This window comes from Pteronotus mesoamericanus, unplaced genomic scaffold, assembly GCF_021234165.1.
Source record: "Pteronotus mesoamericanus isolate MK-2021 breed Mesoamerican mustached bat unplaced genomic scaffold, CSHL_Meso_final contig_90, whole genome shotgun sequence".
NCBI lineage: Eukaryota > Metazoa > Chordata > Mammalia > Chiroptera > Mormoopidae > Pteronotus > Pteronotus mesoamericanus.
In genome coordinates this window covers 1,852,463-1,870,247 of record NW_026555277.1, presented here as the reverse complement: position 1 = coordinate 1,870,247, position 17,785 = coordinate 1,852,463, and the positions used below count along the sequence as shown (strand labels likewise).

At 37.0% G+C, this 17,785-nt stretch overlaps 1 protein-coding gene across 3 annotated transcripts in view; it reads right to left on the bottom strand.

The window, feature by feature from the left end:
- SPHKAP (SPHK1 interactor, AKAP domain containing) overlaps window positions 1-17,785 on the bottom strand; it is a 114,860-nt gene that overhangs the window by 91,027 nt on the left and 6,048 nt on the right. For all 3 annotated transcript variants that reach the window (XM_054585579.1, XM_054585580.1, XM_054585581.1), the window contains exon 2: window positions 7,944-8,022. In XM_054585579.1, coding sequence (XP_054441554.1) covers window positions 7,944-8,022 — 79 coding nt within the window. The remainder of the gene's footprint in view (window positions 1-7,943; window positions 8,023-17,785) is intronic.

Genomic DNA, 17,785 nt, shown 5'->3' with positions numbered 1-17,785 from the left:
GTGCTTTCTAGCTCAAGAAATCACTTGCAAAATATCATGGAGGGCCTGAGTTTTCCGCTGTGGTTTTACAGATTTCTCACAAAATGGGACTGATAGCATTTTAAGCTGCCATTTAAGTGTGTCTGTAACTTAAGTGTAACTGTGGATGACCTTCTGAATGTTTTTTGGCCATAAGACAGCTTGGCTTTTACCCAAACACCAAACATGTTCCAAATCATATACACAAAAAAGATAAGACCATAGACCAAGTTAACATTGGTCTGTAATAACTTAGCCTATGAGTTAAGGAAATCATATATTATTTCTTCCAGGTGTCAGCTCAGCCCCTGTGTGCAGGAGGTCAGGGAGACAAGCTGAAGAGTCCATACCATATGTGTTTTGTTCCTATTCATCAGTTTTTGTTACTAGCCAGCTCTGTTGCCTAGGCAGCTCTGATGATCTAATGAAGAACTCCCATCCCAGGACTTAGGTCTATTGTTAGAATACCTCCCATGTGTCCTGGGAGTGGAAATTAGGTAGGATGAGAAGTAAGGTCAAGACAGACCTGATATTGTATAAAACGGAGTAGAAACGGAGCTTTAACAATCCCTGATCACTCTAGAGGGGAATTGCATTTTTAACTAGGGTGGAGTTGGATTGACTCAAATCAGTGTGTAATGGGAACATATAGAAAAGGAAAAGATCATCCATGTGAATTTCTTCTTTTCCCACAATGCACATCTGTATGACTCAAAGTAGACAAGGTACTGTAGGAATTGTTACATACAAAAAAGTTTAAGAACTGCTGAGCTAGTTCAGTGCTAGGAAGAAAGGGCAAGTCTACCCACATATATGTTTGTATGAAAGCCCATCTGCCTCTAAGATAATTTTAAGGTCCTGGTTAGAAATGAAGGTGAGGAAGGGAATTTCAAAGTCTTGCTTGCTTTTCAGGGCTTACTCCAATTTTTCTAATGCTAAGTCTGTATAATATTCATAAAATAATTTTTAAAATATCTATTTGTTTATTGTGAGAATTAAATGAGGCAGGAGAGTCACAGAGTGAGACTAAGTCAATGCATTATTTGATTAAAAGTACGGTTTAACTGCACTGCACCAATATTCAAAGCAAAAACATTGTCTAATCTCCAGACACACATGAGAAATCAATTCAGTGATGCCTATACCCCAAACAATCTGTAGAGAGGCTCATTTTTGACCACGTGACATGGGTGTGAATTTCCAGTAAGTGACTTTACAACACAGTCCAATCTGTTTCCATGCCTTTGGGATGGAGATGGAATTTTCAGAGTATTTGCAAAGATGCTGTCCTTGGTCTCTAGGGAAGCAGAACATTGGCTGCTGCAGGATGAGGCAGAGATGGCAACAAAATGAAACTTGCACATTCTTTAAAATGAGTTCAAATTGACATTAAAACAACTGCTGTCAAGACACCATACAGCCTCATAACTTGCTCCTTATGGGTAAGGCTGCAAGTTCTTCCCTGGGATATTTTCCTTTGATTTTGACGAGTGTTGACAGTATTTATTAAGCACATCCTTTCAAATCGGTTTCATGCTGAAAATGCTAAATGAGGTTGCAATGAGGAAGGAGATCAAGGTGGAAAAAAAGACACAGAAGCAGAATTTGAAGCAGTGACTTTAGAAATATGATGGGAAGAGAAGCAGGCTCCATTACAGACAATGTCATTTCTGAGTAAGGTGCTGAGTTGTTACTGTGCTGTAATTATTGATGATCCATGCATGGTGAATAAGTAGGCCACCACCAATAGTGACAATGGCTTAGGGAATATTTGGCTATTTCCCCAGAAAGAAATGTCCAGTGCCTGGAAATTGAGTTCTCTATGTGTGTTACTCAGAGTTTGGTCTGTGAACTATGAGCATTGATATTGCCTGGGAGCTTGTTAGCCACCCAGATGTTAGCCACCCTCCCCAGTACTACTGAATCAGAATCTGCATGTTGACATTAAACTCAGGTAACACATATACCCATTAAAGCTTAAGAAGCACTTATCTGACATTCTCTTTTGCCTTTGGGCTTTTTGCCCAAAGCACATGCTGTTCCTTCTTTTAGGAACACCCTTCCTGATCCCCCTCTTCCCTCCTGGATAATCCCTGCTCTACCCACTTGTATCACCTCTTGTATCTCCCTTTTTCTTTCCCTCTGTCAAGGAGGCCACTCTTCTCCAACCTTTTTCCAATGTCCTACATACACACAGATACACCCATACCCTCACCTCTCCTCCACCCCTTCATTTCCACTAGCATTCCAACCGGAGAAGTGAGATAGACATTTTTCTGGTATGTTCCAACAGCACCTACACCATGTCCTGTTGCAGCACTTGTCAAAATGACATATAATTTTGTAATATTTATTTGTCCCTTTAGGCTGTAAGAGCTGAAAGAAGGGGGGCCTCCAGGACCTAGCGCTAGGTAGTGATGGGCACTCAATTAGTACTTATTAGTGGTGTTCTCCTTATCTTTCTGAGCATCCTGGTTGACCTCAAAAGATCACACACAAAAGGGTGTTTGAATTCAATGCTAAATTTTCTGCCCTGGTGACAGATGGTGGGATAAGCCACATCTAAAGAGATAATTTAAAGAATTTCCCTGGATAGTTCTAATGAAAAGGGGTCCTGCTGTTATTGTTTGTTACTAAAATGTCAAGTAAATATAGTGGGAAGTGTAACAATTTTAACAGATTTTTAAAGATAAGATTTGCTCTTATCTTCTTCCCTACTTAAAGAATGCTTTGAGGAAAATGTAGTAATTACCATTGGTTTTATTGTTTTGGTTCTATTAAGGAATTTGTTAAGGTTTTATTCTTGAACTTTCTTTTAAATCCTTTATTCTTAACACTGGAAAAAACAAAATGATTCACATCTATCAGAAGAGATCTTGAGCAAGAAATTGAGTTGTTCTGCTAAAATTAATTTAATGAATTTAGAGGGTTTTAAAATATAGCTCCTCATGGTTCAAAATAAAAGTTTGTTAAGGCAAATGTTCTCATTTTACCCTCTTCCCAAAAGATGAAATTGTTACATGAAGCTCACAGATTTGGGTCAGTCTTTCAAAAAATTATTTGTTTAAAAAAAATCACATGAGGTGTTACCCTCTTTTACGTTCATATTCTGACCAATCTATTGACAAAGACTCCCTCCTTGACCAAATTTTAGTTAGGCTTTCCTGAGCTTTCTTTTAACTAGAATTTTGACCTGCTAAGTTATTTTAGCAAGAATCCACCCACCCTTGATACCCAATCAACTTCTTCATCCCTTAACCTTGCTATCTTAAGTCCTGGGTCAGACTTTGCCAGAATCCTGGGAGGCCATTTTAGCAAGGACTCCTCTACCCTCGCTACTTCCTCTCAGAAATTTCCATCCCCTCTCTCCTTCACTCTGCCCATTGGCTATGCATCCTCATCACTCCCTGTTGTATTTGGAGCAGAGCTCAGCTCTTCATACACTGACATCTCTCTCCCCTGCTGCAATAGCTCAAATAAAATCTGTCTAGCATTTTTAACAAGTGCTTGGTGCAAAAGTTTTCTTTTTTGAACTTTTTTTAAAAGTTTAAAAGAAGAGTACACTGTGTATTCTTCTGTTCCTTTTCTAGTTTTATCGACTAGGTAAGAAGAAGATTTCTCTCTCTCTCTCTTTTTTACTTCTATCCTCATATTTTTCTTTTCTAGGCTGAAGACATCAGATCATGATTTTCTCATCACGTCATCCACGCAAATTAAATATGTTACCAGCTCAGCAGTGGCTGAGAGATCTGTCCTCATTAATTCTGTAGGATTTTAGTAAACTTTTTACAAGAAACAACTATTTAATCCCTGAAAATATTTATAAACCATTGTTATGTGCATTCTTTCACTACTTAAAGGTGGCTGAATAATTGTAGAATGCCAATTTTCAGATTTTTTAATCTCCTGTACCAATAAAATAACAAGAACAACAGCAATAACATTATGAAGTGGCCATTCATTTTCTCAAATAAGGACATATAAAATAAAATCCCTTGCTACCTCTGTTCTCACCATTATCCTTCAAAGAAAGGACATTGTAACAATGTACCAAAAACTAAGATGTATTATCTAAAACTGAAGGGCATTTCTTTTTAAGGAAAGATTGTTGATAAACTTCACTATCATTTTTGTCCCCAGGTCAGTGAAAAAGTTGTTGAAGATCTAAGTTTGTATATTTTTTGTGAGGCATTATTAAATAACAATAAAGAAAGTATAAAGAGGTCACTCATTATTAATCATAGGTTAGCTCATTCTTAGCAGAAAGAATGGCCTCAAATTAACTGTACTTTAATTCAATCTTGATTGTTAAAAAAAGTGACATGATTATAGCATTGTTACTTCATTTGGGACATAATTAGTAAATACCAATGATGGGTAAGTTCCCTATTTTCAGCACTAGATGTACTTAAATCTTTTAAGCAGAAAAATTATATTGAATACTGTTCAGTGGGGACTTTTTCATTCAGGCAACTACCAAATCTATCAGATATGTCCAGTGAAATATAAATCTCTTCACAAGAAGATAGCATGCAAAATAAGTAGATCATAATAGAAAAAAACAGTCAAGAAGTCAACTTTTTAATATAAGAAAAGGGTTGCACTACAAAACAGTGTTAGTGGTAATTATATATATAATATACAAAATAATATATAAAATAAATATATAATATACAATATAAATTTTATTGAACAGCCTTCTGTGTGACAGATGTTATGTTTTGCAAATCTATGTATCTCTGAATAACGAGATGATGGCAAATAATGCTCTCATGTATTTGATCACTACTATAGGGTTTATTATCTTTGGACCTTTAAAACGTGTTTCACAACCTCAGCCTTCACCAGGATCCCCCCAAATAATTTTGAAACTGGAACTCCTTGTTCAGAATAGAGGACCAAGCAAGAGAACACGATAGCTTACCTTTTCTCCCCCTTTTCTTAATGAGGACTATGGGGAAATATTTAAGACTTATGTCCTACAAATGGTGTAAGTACAAAGATATTATTTTAATGTAATGGAAAAGTGTACACATTACTGTTGCTAATTTAGTGTTCATGAATGTGTATTTATACATGAAGATCATTTGATGCTTACTATTGAATAATTTGTCCCTAAGGTGCTTTACTTATTTTTTTTATAAGTTTTAAGTGTATATTTGTTTGGATGGTCAAAACTCATTACATCACTGCATTCTGCTGCATCTAGACTTTAGTTCAGAATATGTTACAGTAACTACCTCAGCTTCCGATTATTTTTGTTCTTTCACTAAAACACCTAGGCAAGTATTTTGCTCTGTTATATAATCTTTTTATTACTTCTAACAAAAATGAGCGCCATTTAATGCATAGCATGTGTCTAGCACTCCATAAAGTGTTCTTTGCAGTCACTTAACTACCCTTTTTATAGGTGAGAAGTCAAGGATTAGATGTTAGTACAGAATCCAGGGTTACAGCACCATCAGACAACAGACCTGAGATTAGATCTACTTCTCTTAATGCTGTACCATGTTATTTTCCATTGTAGCCTCTAGTATTTCTTCTTGTCCTTTTCTTTTAAGACTGTAACATCTAAGTGAGTCCTAATGCAGACAAACCCCAATACTTTGGCATTTGAAAAACATAGGTTCAGGTTCCCACTCTGACTTGCTAGCTGGATAAAAGTGAACACATGACTTACACTTCTCTAATCCTTAGTTTCCTCATTTGTAAAATGCAGATTGTAATAGTAGCTTCTTCATGGAATTCTTCTGGTGGTAAAGTGGGGTTATTCTTGTAAGGCAGTAGCATAGTGCTGGCTTAGGAAAAGCGCTCAATGTTAAGAAATGATAGCGTGTCAAGTCTTATATATTTATTTACTCTTAAGAGTTTTCTTATTAGATTTTCAGCACATTTTGGTGTTAAATTTAACATTATAATGCAAACCTTTTGAATAAATGCTTGTTATAGTAACATTTCTGTGATCTGTTCTCAGACGTGGGTTTCTAAACTAAATACAGTAAAAATTTCTGTACTTATGTTGACTTGGTTATTTTCATGCATTTATAAAACAAAGAATAGCTGAGGCATTTTTAAATCCGGGAGAATGCAGAATTCATTCAGTCTGAAACTGTGTAAAGATGTGGCCTGTTCAGTCACACAGCGTCATATCTCCCACCATGACAATTGAGGCAAAGCCTTGAGACTTAGGGAAGACCAGTCCGGCATGTATGAAAACCTGAACTGACAGTGTTTCAAAAGGAAAGGAGTTGTACTGCTAAAATAGTACTTAATTGGAAAACTTTAATATATACATAAGATTGATTTTTTCAGGTATTTTATGCATTTTTTTCCTCTGTCTTTCTGTTTGCCTCCTTAATTTATTGGCTTGGTAAACCTTTTTTTCCAGGTATACAGAGAGTTTGGTTTCTGCGGGGGCTGATTCAATTATCCCAAATATCACATCATGTAACGGAATTAAAAGAATGTTATGGGAAGGGAGAAAAAGAATGGGACCCTGGCTTGGATCATGCATGGTGGTCATTTACACTGAAAGTCAGTTATATGAAAATGGTATAACAAAGCGAAGGGGAGTAAAAGGAAAGATAAGAAATATAAGTGTGTGAAGAATATGGACACGTGTCTTTCTGATGTGTCTAGAGTTTGTTATGTGGAATGTCGATTTTAAGAATTCTTTGTTGATAAATGAGTGAATGGATTTTGTTGGTCTCTTAAATTAGGAAAACATATGTATGGTTCTGTTATCAAAATAATGTGTGACATTTTACATGTTGCTTCTGTGGGTAGAAATTTGTATGACTTTTAGGAAAAACAACCTGAACATGCTTTTCAAGGCTCTTATTCATGCATGTATGCTATCTAGTAATGCTCTTTGTAGGAATCTACTCTAGAGGGCAGACACCCAAACAAAGACTTATGTACTGAGATACTCAACGTAATATTATTAATAGAAAAAACTGAGAAAACACCCCCGGTATATTCACCAATAGTTACACTTGATGAAGTTAGAATGCAGACGTTACGCTGGTGTCCCCTTCCCATGGTGTCCCCATGGGAAGATGCTCTCATGGTAAGTGAACATGGCCGAATACAGAATGCTGTAACAACTGACACAGGTGACATCCCTTTAAAACGTAAGATTGATCAGGTCATTTCTGTGCTTAAAACCTCACAGTAGCTCTGGATTTCATCGGAAGTAAAACTGTGTAATTTGTTGTCATGGGCTACAAGGCCCTATATGTTTGGACTCCAAGTCACCTCTGGAACTTGTGTCCTCCGCACTTCCTCCCTCCACTTCATCCACACTGGCTTCCTGGCTATTCCTAAAACACGGCAGGCACACTACTGTCTTAGCACTTTCTCTAGCTGCCCGCTGTACTTGGAATGCTTTTTGCCTGAAGACCTGCATCCCTCATTCACCACCTCTGCTAGGTCTTTCTCAAATGCCTCTTCCTAATATGACTTCTCCTGACCACCCTGTGGAGTTGCCACCCTGACCTCCCTTTCTCTGGCTTTCCAATATCTCCTGCCCTGCTCTATTTTTCTTAGCATCTTCTAATGCTCTACGGGATGTATTTACTTACTATGTTTGTTATTTATTATGTGTCTCTCCTCCTTGCCTAACCAAAAATTTCTGCCTATCCTTGATACCAAATTCCCTATGAATGGTTAGAATCATTTAAACGAGAGGAGGCCAGCAGGACCCTGAAGGGATGGGGTAAAATTTGACTATAGAAATAAATAAGGTACACAGCAGAGTTTGCATTTTGGTGGAAGTGATTCTGTAAACCAGGAGGCCTTCAAAATTAGGGTCAAAATGTGAGGGCGGGCTACCCAGGGGGCTCATAGGACGCTGGAATGAGAAAGAGGGCCCAGGTCACAGCTTGGCTGTGCTAAGCCCCTGGTCTCCATACCCCACAACGAACCTGGATTCCTGGGAGTGGTTCCTGGTGGGCAAGGCAGCAGAGAGGCAGGTAGGTGAGTCTGGTTCAGTGACCCACATGGCTGATGGAGGGCCACACCCACAGCAGAGGAGTTATCAACACCAGTAGATGTGGAGAAGGTGCAGGAGAGGAGGAGGGGAGTGGGGGAAAGAAACAGAAGTCTTAGTATCATTCAAAGAGAAAGGCACATTCACAACAGGTTGTCTTTAAAGAGAACAATAAATAAAAGCTAGATGATGAGGTCGTAACAAAAACAGTCAGAGAAGGGTTCAGAGATTACATGCCTGTTTTCTGAGAGCATCTCTCGTGGGTAATATGCTGCATTTTTTTCTTAGGTTAAACTTCACATCTTTGATGCATAAAAAGGTAATTTACATCTTGTAGGTAAGAATTTTAGAGACTTCCAATCTGGTTTACGTGTATCGACAGATAAAAAGCACACTTTGTGTTTCACGAGTTTAATATTGTTAATATTAAAAGTAATATCAGGAGTAGATTAGGGCAACAGATATTTATGGGCATTTTTTTTCAGTTTCTCTGATGCATAGTTCAGTTTGTATACAATGTTTACCTTAGACTTGCTCTAGTCCTTTTTTCAATACAAGTCAATGGTATACTACCTCAAATCAATTTCAAAGGCTTCAAAGTCACTATAACTATGAAAAATAAACAATATCTATAAACAATATCTCTACTACAAAGTAAGTAAGGAGTCAGGTTTTAGAATAAGATGCAAAAATGGAGCAAAGAATCAAACATCTACTTCTCATCAACTGAAAAAAAATAAGTAAATAAATGAATTAAAGACAAAATTCAGATCATCATATTAAATCCTAATTACAATACTTAAAGACATTGATTTGCAAAAGAAAAAAATATCCGCACTTTTCTACTTTTAGAAAAAAATGTACGTGAGCCAAATCAATATGTAAAACATTGTGCAAAGCATATTAGGGAGATTTTGTAGTGTTCCTCTAAGATTTTATATTGAGGCAGAAATTTTAAGGAAAGTAATAGTTTTAATTTGGGCAGCATTTCAGAAATTGGAATAACTGATATTATTGGCTAAATTATATCTCTACATAATTTACAGATAAATTATTTTTAAGTCAATTATCCCTTTACAAAGGTCATTTTTAGCCCACCTGAAAAAAATTTTTTTTCAAAATGATATAGCAGCATTTCTTCTTTTTGTGCATGTTACATTCTTAACCACAAGTTCCTTTCCAGGGTTACTATTAGGCATTATCAAAATATTCAGCTGTATTTATGATCCAAATTAATGTCAATGATTGAGGTTTCCATCTGTTCGATATTAGAAGATGAAACCAAGGCCTAGGACAGGGCCCAGGATCTCTGTAGGAAGGTTAAGGATGGACACCCTTTTCACTCATTCAGCAGGAGCTATTTCTGAATTAAAATTTGATAGAGTAAGAATCCTTCGCTTTCTAAAGGTAGACGATAAATTATTAAAAACCTATAATCTCTGTGCAATTACTATTACTGAGGATGCAATTATTATGCCACATATGAATTATAGCAACCAAAAGATTGCTAACTAAAAATCCCATACGAGAAATATAAATAAATATTATATATACAAACAAATCATATATCTATATATCAAATCCTATATCTCTCTATATATGGTTTGTTAATTCCATTGATTCCCAAATAGCCAAGATTCAAGAGACCTTGACTGGTTCTTGGAAATCACATTTCACCCTTTCTGGGGGGAGCGGAGCATGGAACTTCATTGAGGCCGAGCCGATGAACGGGTTTGTCATTATCAGGATAACATAGCCTTTGGCACAGCAGGTTTATGCTGTTGCCTTCTTAGAGGCCACTAAGAAAAGCGAACTGACAGCCTACAGTGAGCAAATCCATCAAGAGAGATTATGTAAAGGGACCTCCAGGGTGCTTAGTGCTGCCAACAGTTATTCTCTTATTTCTAAAGTGTTCAAGAGGGCTGTAAACATTTCTGAGAGAAATCCTGTAAATGTAATATTTATTACAAGTTAAAGTTGCAAACAGGCGATAGAACTTCTGTGTGGAACAGGCGAAGAGAGGGAAGCAAAGCCTCGAAGTTTAGGAGCCATTTGCTGTAGCTCAGAGGAAGGACTCAGCAGGAATCACTTTAACAGCCTGTTTATGGGCAGCGTGGAACTGAGTGTGTCCTATATGGAAGATCGTCACAGTTAGTAATGTCTTCCCTTGTGACAGACTGAAGTTAAAATGCACCAATTAAGAGAACAAGATTCTTTACCCACCTCAAGACCTACTTTGAGATGATTACTGTATTTTATACAAACTTTCAGAGTGTCTACGTTATGATTTTCCAAAGAAGCTGACATGTGCATCTTGGATATGGCTATTGCATCTCCTGATTGTGAGAGAACCACAGAGAGAAACCTGAAGAAGCTTTATTCATGTCATTATTCCTGATGGGAACTGGATGATGGCTTGAATGCCCCAATTCTTCTCCACTGCAGGGAGGATGAAACTCATCCCTCCAATTAAAATTACATGTGCAAGGGCATCAATAAATCATCGTATTTATATAGGCCAGACCTTCTGGTCTCTGATTCAGATTCACCTCTGAGCTTCTCAGTTTCTAAGGCAAGATCTTCTACAAACACATAGGCGTTTCATTTCTCCTGAAATGCTCAGTCATAATGGGGTTTCTTTCTAACAATGTGTTAGCAATTTCATCGGCCCCTTTATAAGCAGAAAAAGCAGAAAGGACATAATCTTTTCTAAGCAATCGTGAACTAGGTAAGAATCTATGTGTACATTTCTTTTTTCATTCTTTCTATAAAGTAGCTGCTGAGCACCAAGTAGTGTGTGAAGTGCTCAAGATACTGCAGTGGAAAAAGCAAATAAAACCTATGCCTTCATGGAGCTCATGGAGTTTTACAGGAAATTAAAGAAGCAACATATACAAAGTAAAATATGTGAGAGATTAAGGAAAATAACATGAGTGTTACTCTGGTAAAGTAAAAATTTTCACATAGGTTGCCTAGAATTTTTTTCTGCACACAAATAACGAAGATCAGGTATACAAGTAAGTTAAATAATTTTGCCAAAGTCACACAGTACATCAAAGAATGTGATCTTAAACCTGAGTCTTCCAATGCCATACCTTGGGGTTTTTTTTCACTACAAAAGACTGTCAACAGAACACCTGAAGTAAATTAAATGTTCTCATAAGTCGTGTTTTGAATATCACGGGGAGAAAATTTCCAAATGATCTGAAAGATTGAATATATATGTGAACACTTCAGGGGCCTCTACTCATAGTCTCAAAAAGAACCAAAGCCGATGAGAATAGAATGAAACAGCTGGGTAATCAACAATGGAACACCTGTCTTTCTCTTTTTCTATTTGTTTTTAATAGAAATTGCTTTCAGAGGAATTCTGAGTCTATTTGTCTCACTGCAGGTGCTTCTATTACTTTGGCTGATTAATATGGGGGTAAAGGAGGTATTATTTCGGGGAGAAGGCAGTAGAGGAAAGCTAGGGAGCAGTATATGTACCTAAGGGCAGGGTGGACCTACCGAGACCACTGGAATTTTGGTGAGTCAGACTCTTTCCCAATTGCTAGGGAAGCCTTCATTGGAGAGCCTTGGAAATAAACACTTAAGATGAAATATTTTCATAGATGATTTAGATGGCCACACAAAAACAGCAGTTGTTTTGTCTACGTTGCATAACTATGACTCTTAAAAGGAGAGGAAAGTTACCGAGAAAAACAGAAACCAAGTTTTAAATAGTGTTGCTTCTTATTAAACCAGAGTTATTAGCCCGTTTCAAAATGGACAAGACTGATGTAGAAATGCCAGGGGCACAACAGCTCACTCAGTTTAGTGAAGCTAATTATGACTGATAGTCTTGCAAAAGGTCAGGAATTATGCATCAGATTGGATACCACACTCACTGATTCGTTTCTTCCATGACTGTGCACTAAAAGCAAGGTGACAGGGAGAGTCCAGCAATTATCTAGTGAGTTTAATCAGTGCCCATGTTCAGTATTGATCATCCACTTAAACAATTTCCTACTTGTTGTCCAAATTGTCCAGTAAACTGCATTCTTCACCTACTTTTCTCTTGTTCAGACCTGAGAGGGCTTTGTGAAAATAAAATATGCAAGATGATTGTGGTTGTACTTTAGGTCTTTCTTTTTCAGCATAGCTTGTATTATTTTACCCCTTATGTTAGGACCAAGAGGCCAATCACCCCCAGCTCCAGTCTGGGCTGGGGGTGGGAGGGGGAGGGTAAAATGGTCAGGAGCGGAAAGAACTGAAAGCAAGCTTGAGGTATGTCGTAGGGAGTATGAAAGGTCAAAGTCCAAGAGACTGAATTCTATTGCCAATTATCCAGAGTGATCATGGTGCCTACCAGAAAAGTAACAAAATATCAGAAGTATAAAAATTCAGGAGGATTAGAATAAGGAGTGAAGCATGGGCAGTGTGACCCCTTCCTTGTGTGTGGGGTTGAGGGCAGAGTGGTATCTCCATAAATACCACAAAGGAGCCCTTGGGGATCCTCTGGGTTCCCTTTCCTACCTACACAACATACGGCCAACCTGTTGGATATCTGTTTCATGATGCCCTTATGTAGTTTGAAGCTCAAGAAATACTTTTAAAGTGTCCCTATAATGACAGTCACCACTGTTGAATAGCCCTCTTCTGGTGATCCTGTGATCTTAGCTCCCTATCGTTCTTCCTATCTCTGTCTCCAAGCATTGTGATACTGAAATTATAATTAATTTGCAACAATAGCAGCTCCTATTTATAGAACATTTAAAATACGCCAGGCACTGGGCTATTTCCTTCATATGCATTATTTCAGTTAGCACTTCCAGTCATCCTTTAGCTTGAAAAACAGTGACATCCCACTGTTTTTAGGATGAAGACCCAGTTGGCCCCAAGGCTCAGCATATTCCGGCCCCTATCTAATTTCAGGTGTCCGCTGGCACTCCGATCTTCCTCATTTCCTGCCCCCCAGGTGCACACCCGGAGCAGCCCAAACGCTTGCTGCTTTCTTGCCCAGCACCTTTCCCGTTGCCCTCTGACTGCCAGAAGCCCTTTTCCTCACGAGTCCTCTCTTACTTCTCATTTATTGGTATATGTTCTCGAAAACGATGTTCTTTTTCCGTTGGAGCACTCATGTCAAATTGCAATATATCTGTTGATGTTATTTGATTAATATCTTTCTGTCCCACTGGTATTGAAGTTTCATGACAACGGAGCTGGCTTTATTTCTGTTCATTATTGCATACCCAGCTGATGTTAGCTGGTGTATAGTAAGGGGTCAATTCCTGTTCTGAATTAACAAACGAATGAATTTTATTTTTCAAAGGCTTATATATATCTTATATTTGACCCCAGGGCTTCATACAGGAGCTATTTTCCATCACAGCCTTTTATGTTTTTGCCCACCTCAGAAACATGGGGACCCTTACAGGGATCAGCGATTCAGTGACTAGGGATTAGACTGGATCTATCTTACCAAGGTCCGGGTCACCATAGATACTGTCAGAAGACCCCTCACACAGTTTTATTCCAACTGATCTGCTTGCTGCCTTTTAGATTTTGAGCAAAACTGTGGTCTTATAAAAAGGAAAGGGAAGGGAAGGGGACTGCCATTTATGGAGGGACTCTGCTGTTCCTGGAACACTATTTGGTGTTTTTCATACATTCAGTTCAAATTAATACCTGTGCATTAAAAATAGACTGATAATTGTGAGGTATTTTGGAACTAGAAAGACCTCTGTAATCTTAACTATAGAAGAGAATTTCCCAGAAGCTTGTTTGAGTTTGTGTAATATTCAATTGCACCTGCATTGCTTCATTAGATAATTCGCTCATCTACAGATAATGGTTGTGAAAATGGAAGAGATTTTCAGCAGTGTCATTCCCTGGAGAAAATCTGATAAACTTCAAATCACTGAAAATTGTCCCCATAAAAATCAGGTGTCTTTGTTATTTGTTAGCCAGTCCCTGTAGTTTCAAGATTGGGTGAGAAAGCAAATGGACTGATCATGAACAATTGGTCTCCAGGGAAGATTCCCTCCCCAGCTAAACTGAGTGTTTATTTCTGCCCACTATTCAACACCTGCTTTGTGACTGTTATTTAAATAAAATGCTAATTAATGAAAATGACAATTCTAGCAGATGATGCAGGTATTCAGAAAGAACAAGAAAATGATGTAGAGAAGTCTTATCATCTGTCTCACTGTTGTTAAAGTCCAGCAGAGTGTGATCAGTTCGTATCAGAAGAAAAGATGGATGAGGATGATAACATGACAGGTTCTCCACAAGAGTATTTGAAAAATCAAAGGAGTCATGGGAGAGCTGGCAGAGTAAATGAAGCGACTGAATATATTTACAATGAATATATATTGACAATGTGTATGATCTAAAAGTGTCATGTTAACATACAATTTTGAAGCAATAATTATGATCTTCCAATCCAATCAATACTTGTCATTATTTCTTTACTATCTAATTCATCTTCACTATTTGTTTTTAAAATACTGATAAAATGAATCTTATATACTTTATAATTTTTAAGGATAAAGTCCCAAACCTATTCATTTTTTTTTATTAATGACATTTAGTCTTAGTGAATTTCTGTACCCTTTTCCAGGTTCTAACTATCCTCACATGATGAAGATGGCATTCAAGGTTTCACACTTCCCTTTCACGTAAGAAGGAAGCCCTACTCCATATTTTTTCCCCACTCCCAAACATCCATATTGGTCCCATAGAAACTTCAAAGTTAAACCTTGGACTAGATCTTCACCTTTTCTGCTCCCTTCTTTATGTATGCTCTTCTCCATCCTATGGACAAGATCTGAGACCCAGTAGAAGTACTTAGGAAAATGTCATTATTATTAATATTTTATCAATATCCTTTCTCCTTCATGAATAATGTCTATGATCTACAATGGCTGAGTATGATTAAGGTGAGGATGACAGCTTCTCTGGATAACATGTCCTCTGGATATTGAATCTTTTCTTTAGACACTTCCTTTATAGTGAGTGATACAGGTAATACAACTGCAGCTCATTTTCTAAATGACATGATGTCAATGTAGTCACCACATTGTTTCCACCATTGTGAGAGAGGAAGACCAACAGTTCAACAGTCTACAGAACGCCAGCTCACATCCCTGACGTGCTGAAAATTACACAAGTGAAGTGTATGCACCTTTTTAATTGCTATTTTGAAGTAGTTGATTTATTCAGAAAAAAAGTGAAAATTAAAAATCTTCAGGTTATACTGACTGCATGAGTCAGCAATGAGCACATTATGTAGGGCCAAGATTTTATACAGTAAAAAATGACTTCACTTGGTCCTTCATTTATTTTTATCTGAATTTTATTTTTGATTTGAATTACCCAGATAAATTCTTTAATTTAAACTGGCTACTCAAACTGTGAGTGAATGGATAAGCCTATTCATAGACAAAATCTATCAAAAGCCACTATTGCATTATTATAATCTTATGATCAAAATTATAAATTTTTAGGGCAAAAACAATTAACAATGTTGTTTAACTTTTGTTAATGCTGAAGACTAAAAAGAGAAAATTACAAATTTTCCTTGTTTCTTTGGAAGCAAAATTAAATATTTTAAAAGTTCTATCATTTTATTTAATGCACTTTGATACCTGAGTAAAATACACTAAAATATAAAATGTACAAACTAAAAAAGGCACCTTTAGGCATTAACAGTCTTGATCCAAACTGATATCATCACAAATGCACCTATATTTAAAATGTATGTGTAATCATGTTTAATAAATAATTGAAAAACACATCTCAAAATTTTAACATTCTATTTTATTATATGTCTATTCTAAAGCATTTGGTTTTAATTTAATCATAATAATCACTTCAAAGGAACCACTTATAAATTTTCAGATATAGTCTATCATTAAAGAAAGTCTAAATATGAACAGACCATTATTTTATATGAATTTCAATTTGCCACAGATTATTTCCTCTAATGTGCAAAAATTATTCTTTTGCATTGTTAATAAAGAAAATGACTGATTGCACGATTGATTTAATGATGGATATTCCATCTTGTTCTACTAAGAATTTGTGACAGTGAAGAGGAAAAGTTTATGAAATGAAATAATAAAATACAAGTTAAAACTCAGTGCTAAGGAACACAGATATTTTAACGAGAGGTCAGCGTCATGGTTAAAAACAGCACAGGTGTTCAGATAATGAACTCTTACATGGTTGTTATCATTGAACTTTAAACTTGCTTTTGAGACTTCTAGACGCTGATGTGAAGTGGAGACATGAACAGTTATACAGATAGTATATTTCTTAAGGAAAATAAAGAAGGTCACTATAAAGAAAACATAGGTGACAGACAAGCTCTGCTGTACCAGAAAATTCTAAGGGCTTCTATCTGTGTTTTAGAGTTCATTATTATTATTTTAAACAAATCTAGTGCAGTGGTAAGTATAGGAATCAGGAACTCAGGACTTTATTCTTGGATCTGTCTCTAAATTTTTGTAAGACTGAGCAGTTCATTTAACTTTTCTTGACTTCAGATTCTTTATCTATAAAGAAGGAGGAGGGTTGGGCAAGGTGACTTTTACTGTCCTTTGTAGTTCTAATATCCCATGTTCAGTGGGTTCCCATTTCTCCAGCACAGAGAAAAAAGCACTTGGTATTTCAAAAGGCATATTTTACAGGTAAATTTCTCGGGGAGAAATTGTTTTGGGGAATTAGGGACCATCTGTCAATTATGCCAAATGCTGCAGGGAACCAAATAAGATTGATCTGGTGTGGTCTCAGGCTCTCTCTCAAGAGTCCTCTCTCAAGTGGTCACTCGGGGAATGAAAAAAAGAAACTAAAGTTAGTGTGTGCTGAGTATCCACTTCCTAGCCCATCTCTTTCCATCCAAAATTCCATTGTCCCCAAGGTGCTAAACAAAGAAGTCAGGAACTCTGTCTTCATCTATTCCAGAATCTTCAAAGTGTCAGGAGAGAGTGTCTGCTTAATATTTGTTGTCTGATGATTGATTATTCAATCCTTTTCTTCTCATGTTGACATCCTACCAAAATCTGTTTTTGTCGATCTCTGTGCAGTATTAGAAACTTCTAGCAAGGAGTTTTGGGTCTAATATCATTGTCTATCTTGAAAATGGTGTGAAGTCAAAGTGAAAATCCCTTAACAGGCTTATAAATTATTGCATTTTGGAGTTTGTAAAAAAGTCCTACAGTTATTTGTGTGTGTGTACGATATAGAAATGTATAATACGTAAAAGAATATATACATTAAATATAAGTGTACTATATTTTACTAATAAGAGACAGATAAAATAAAAAGAAAAAAGGAAAACAAACACGCAGTATTGAATTTGCATGAGCTAAATATGTGTATGGTTCCCCATTATGTCCCCACATAGCAGCGGCTGCGTGAGGCTAAGAAATGGGAAATGTGTGAACTGACGTCAGGAAGAGTGTGATTCTGAGTTAATAGTCCACGTGCCTAGGAGGAGAGCCTCATAGGCTGTACTCTGTATTGTTCCTGCTGGAGCCAGTCCGCAAGGCCTGCTTCCTGACTGCTTGAACCATTGATCAGAATGAATGCCATTCCTCCTTCTCTGCAGCTCCACCCTCATATCACAACACCCAGGAATATCTGTTCGTGGCAAGGAGCTAGGTTATGCTGCAGCATCACGTAACTCCGAAATCCCAGAGGATTAAAACACAAAGGTCCATTTCTTGCTCACACCACATGTCCATCATAGATTGGCTGAAGGCTCTGCTTCAAGTTCTGTTCATGCTGAAA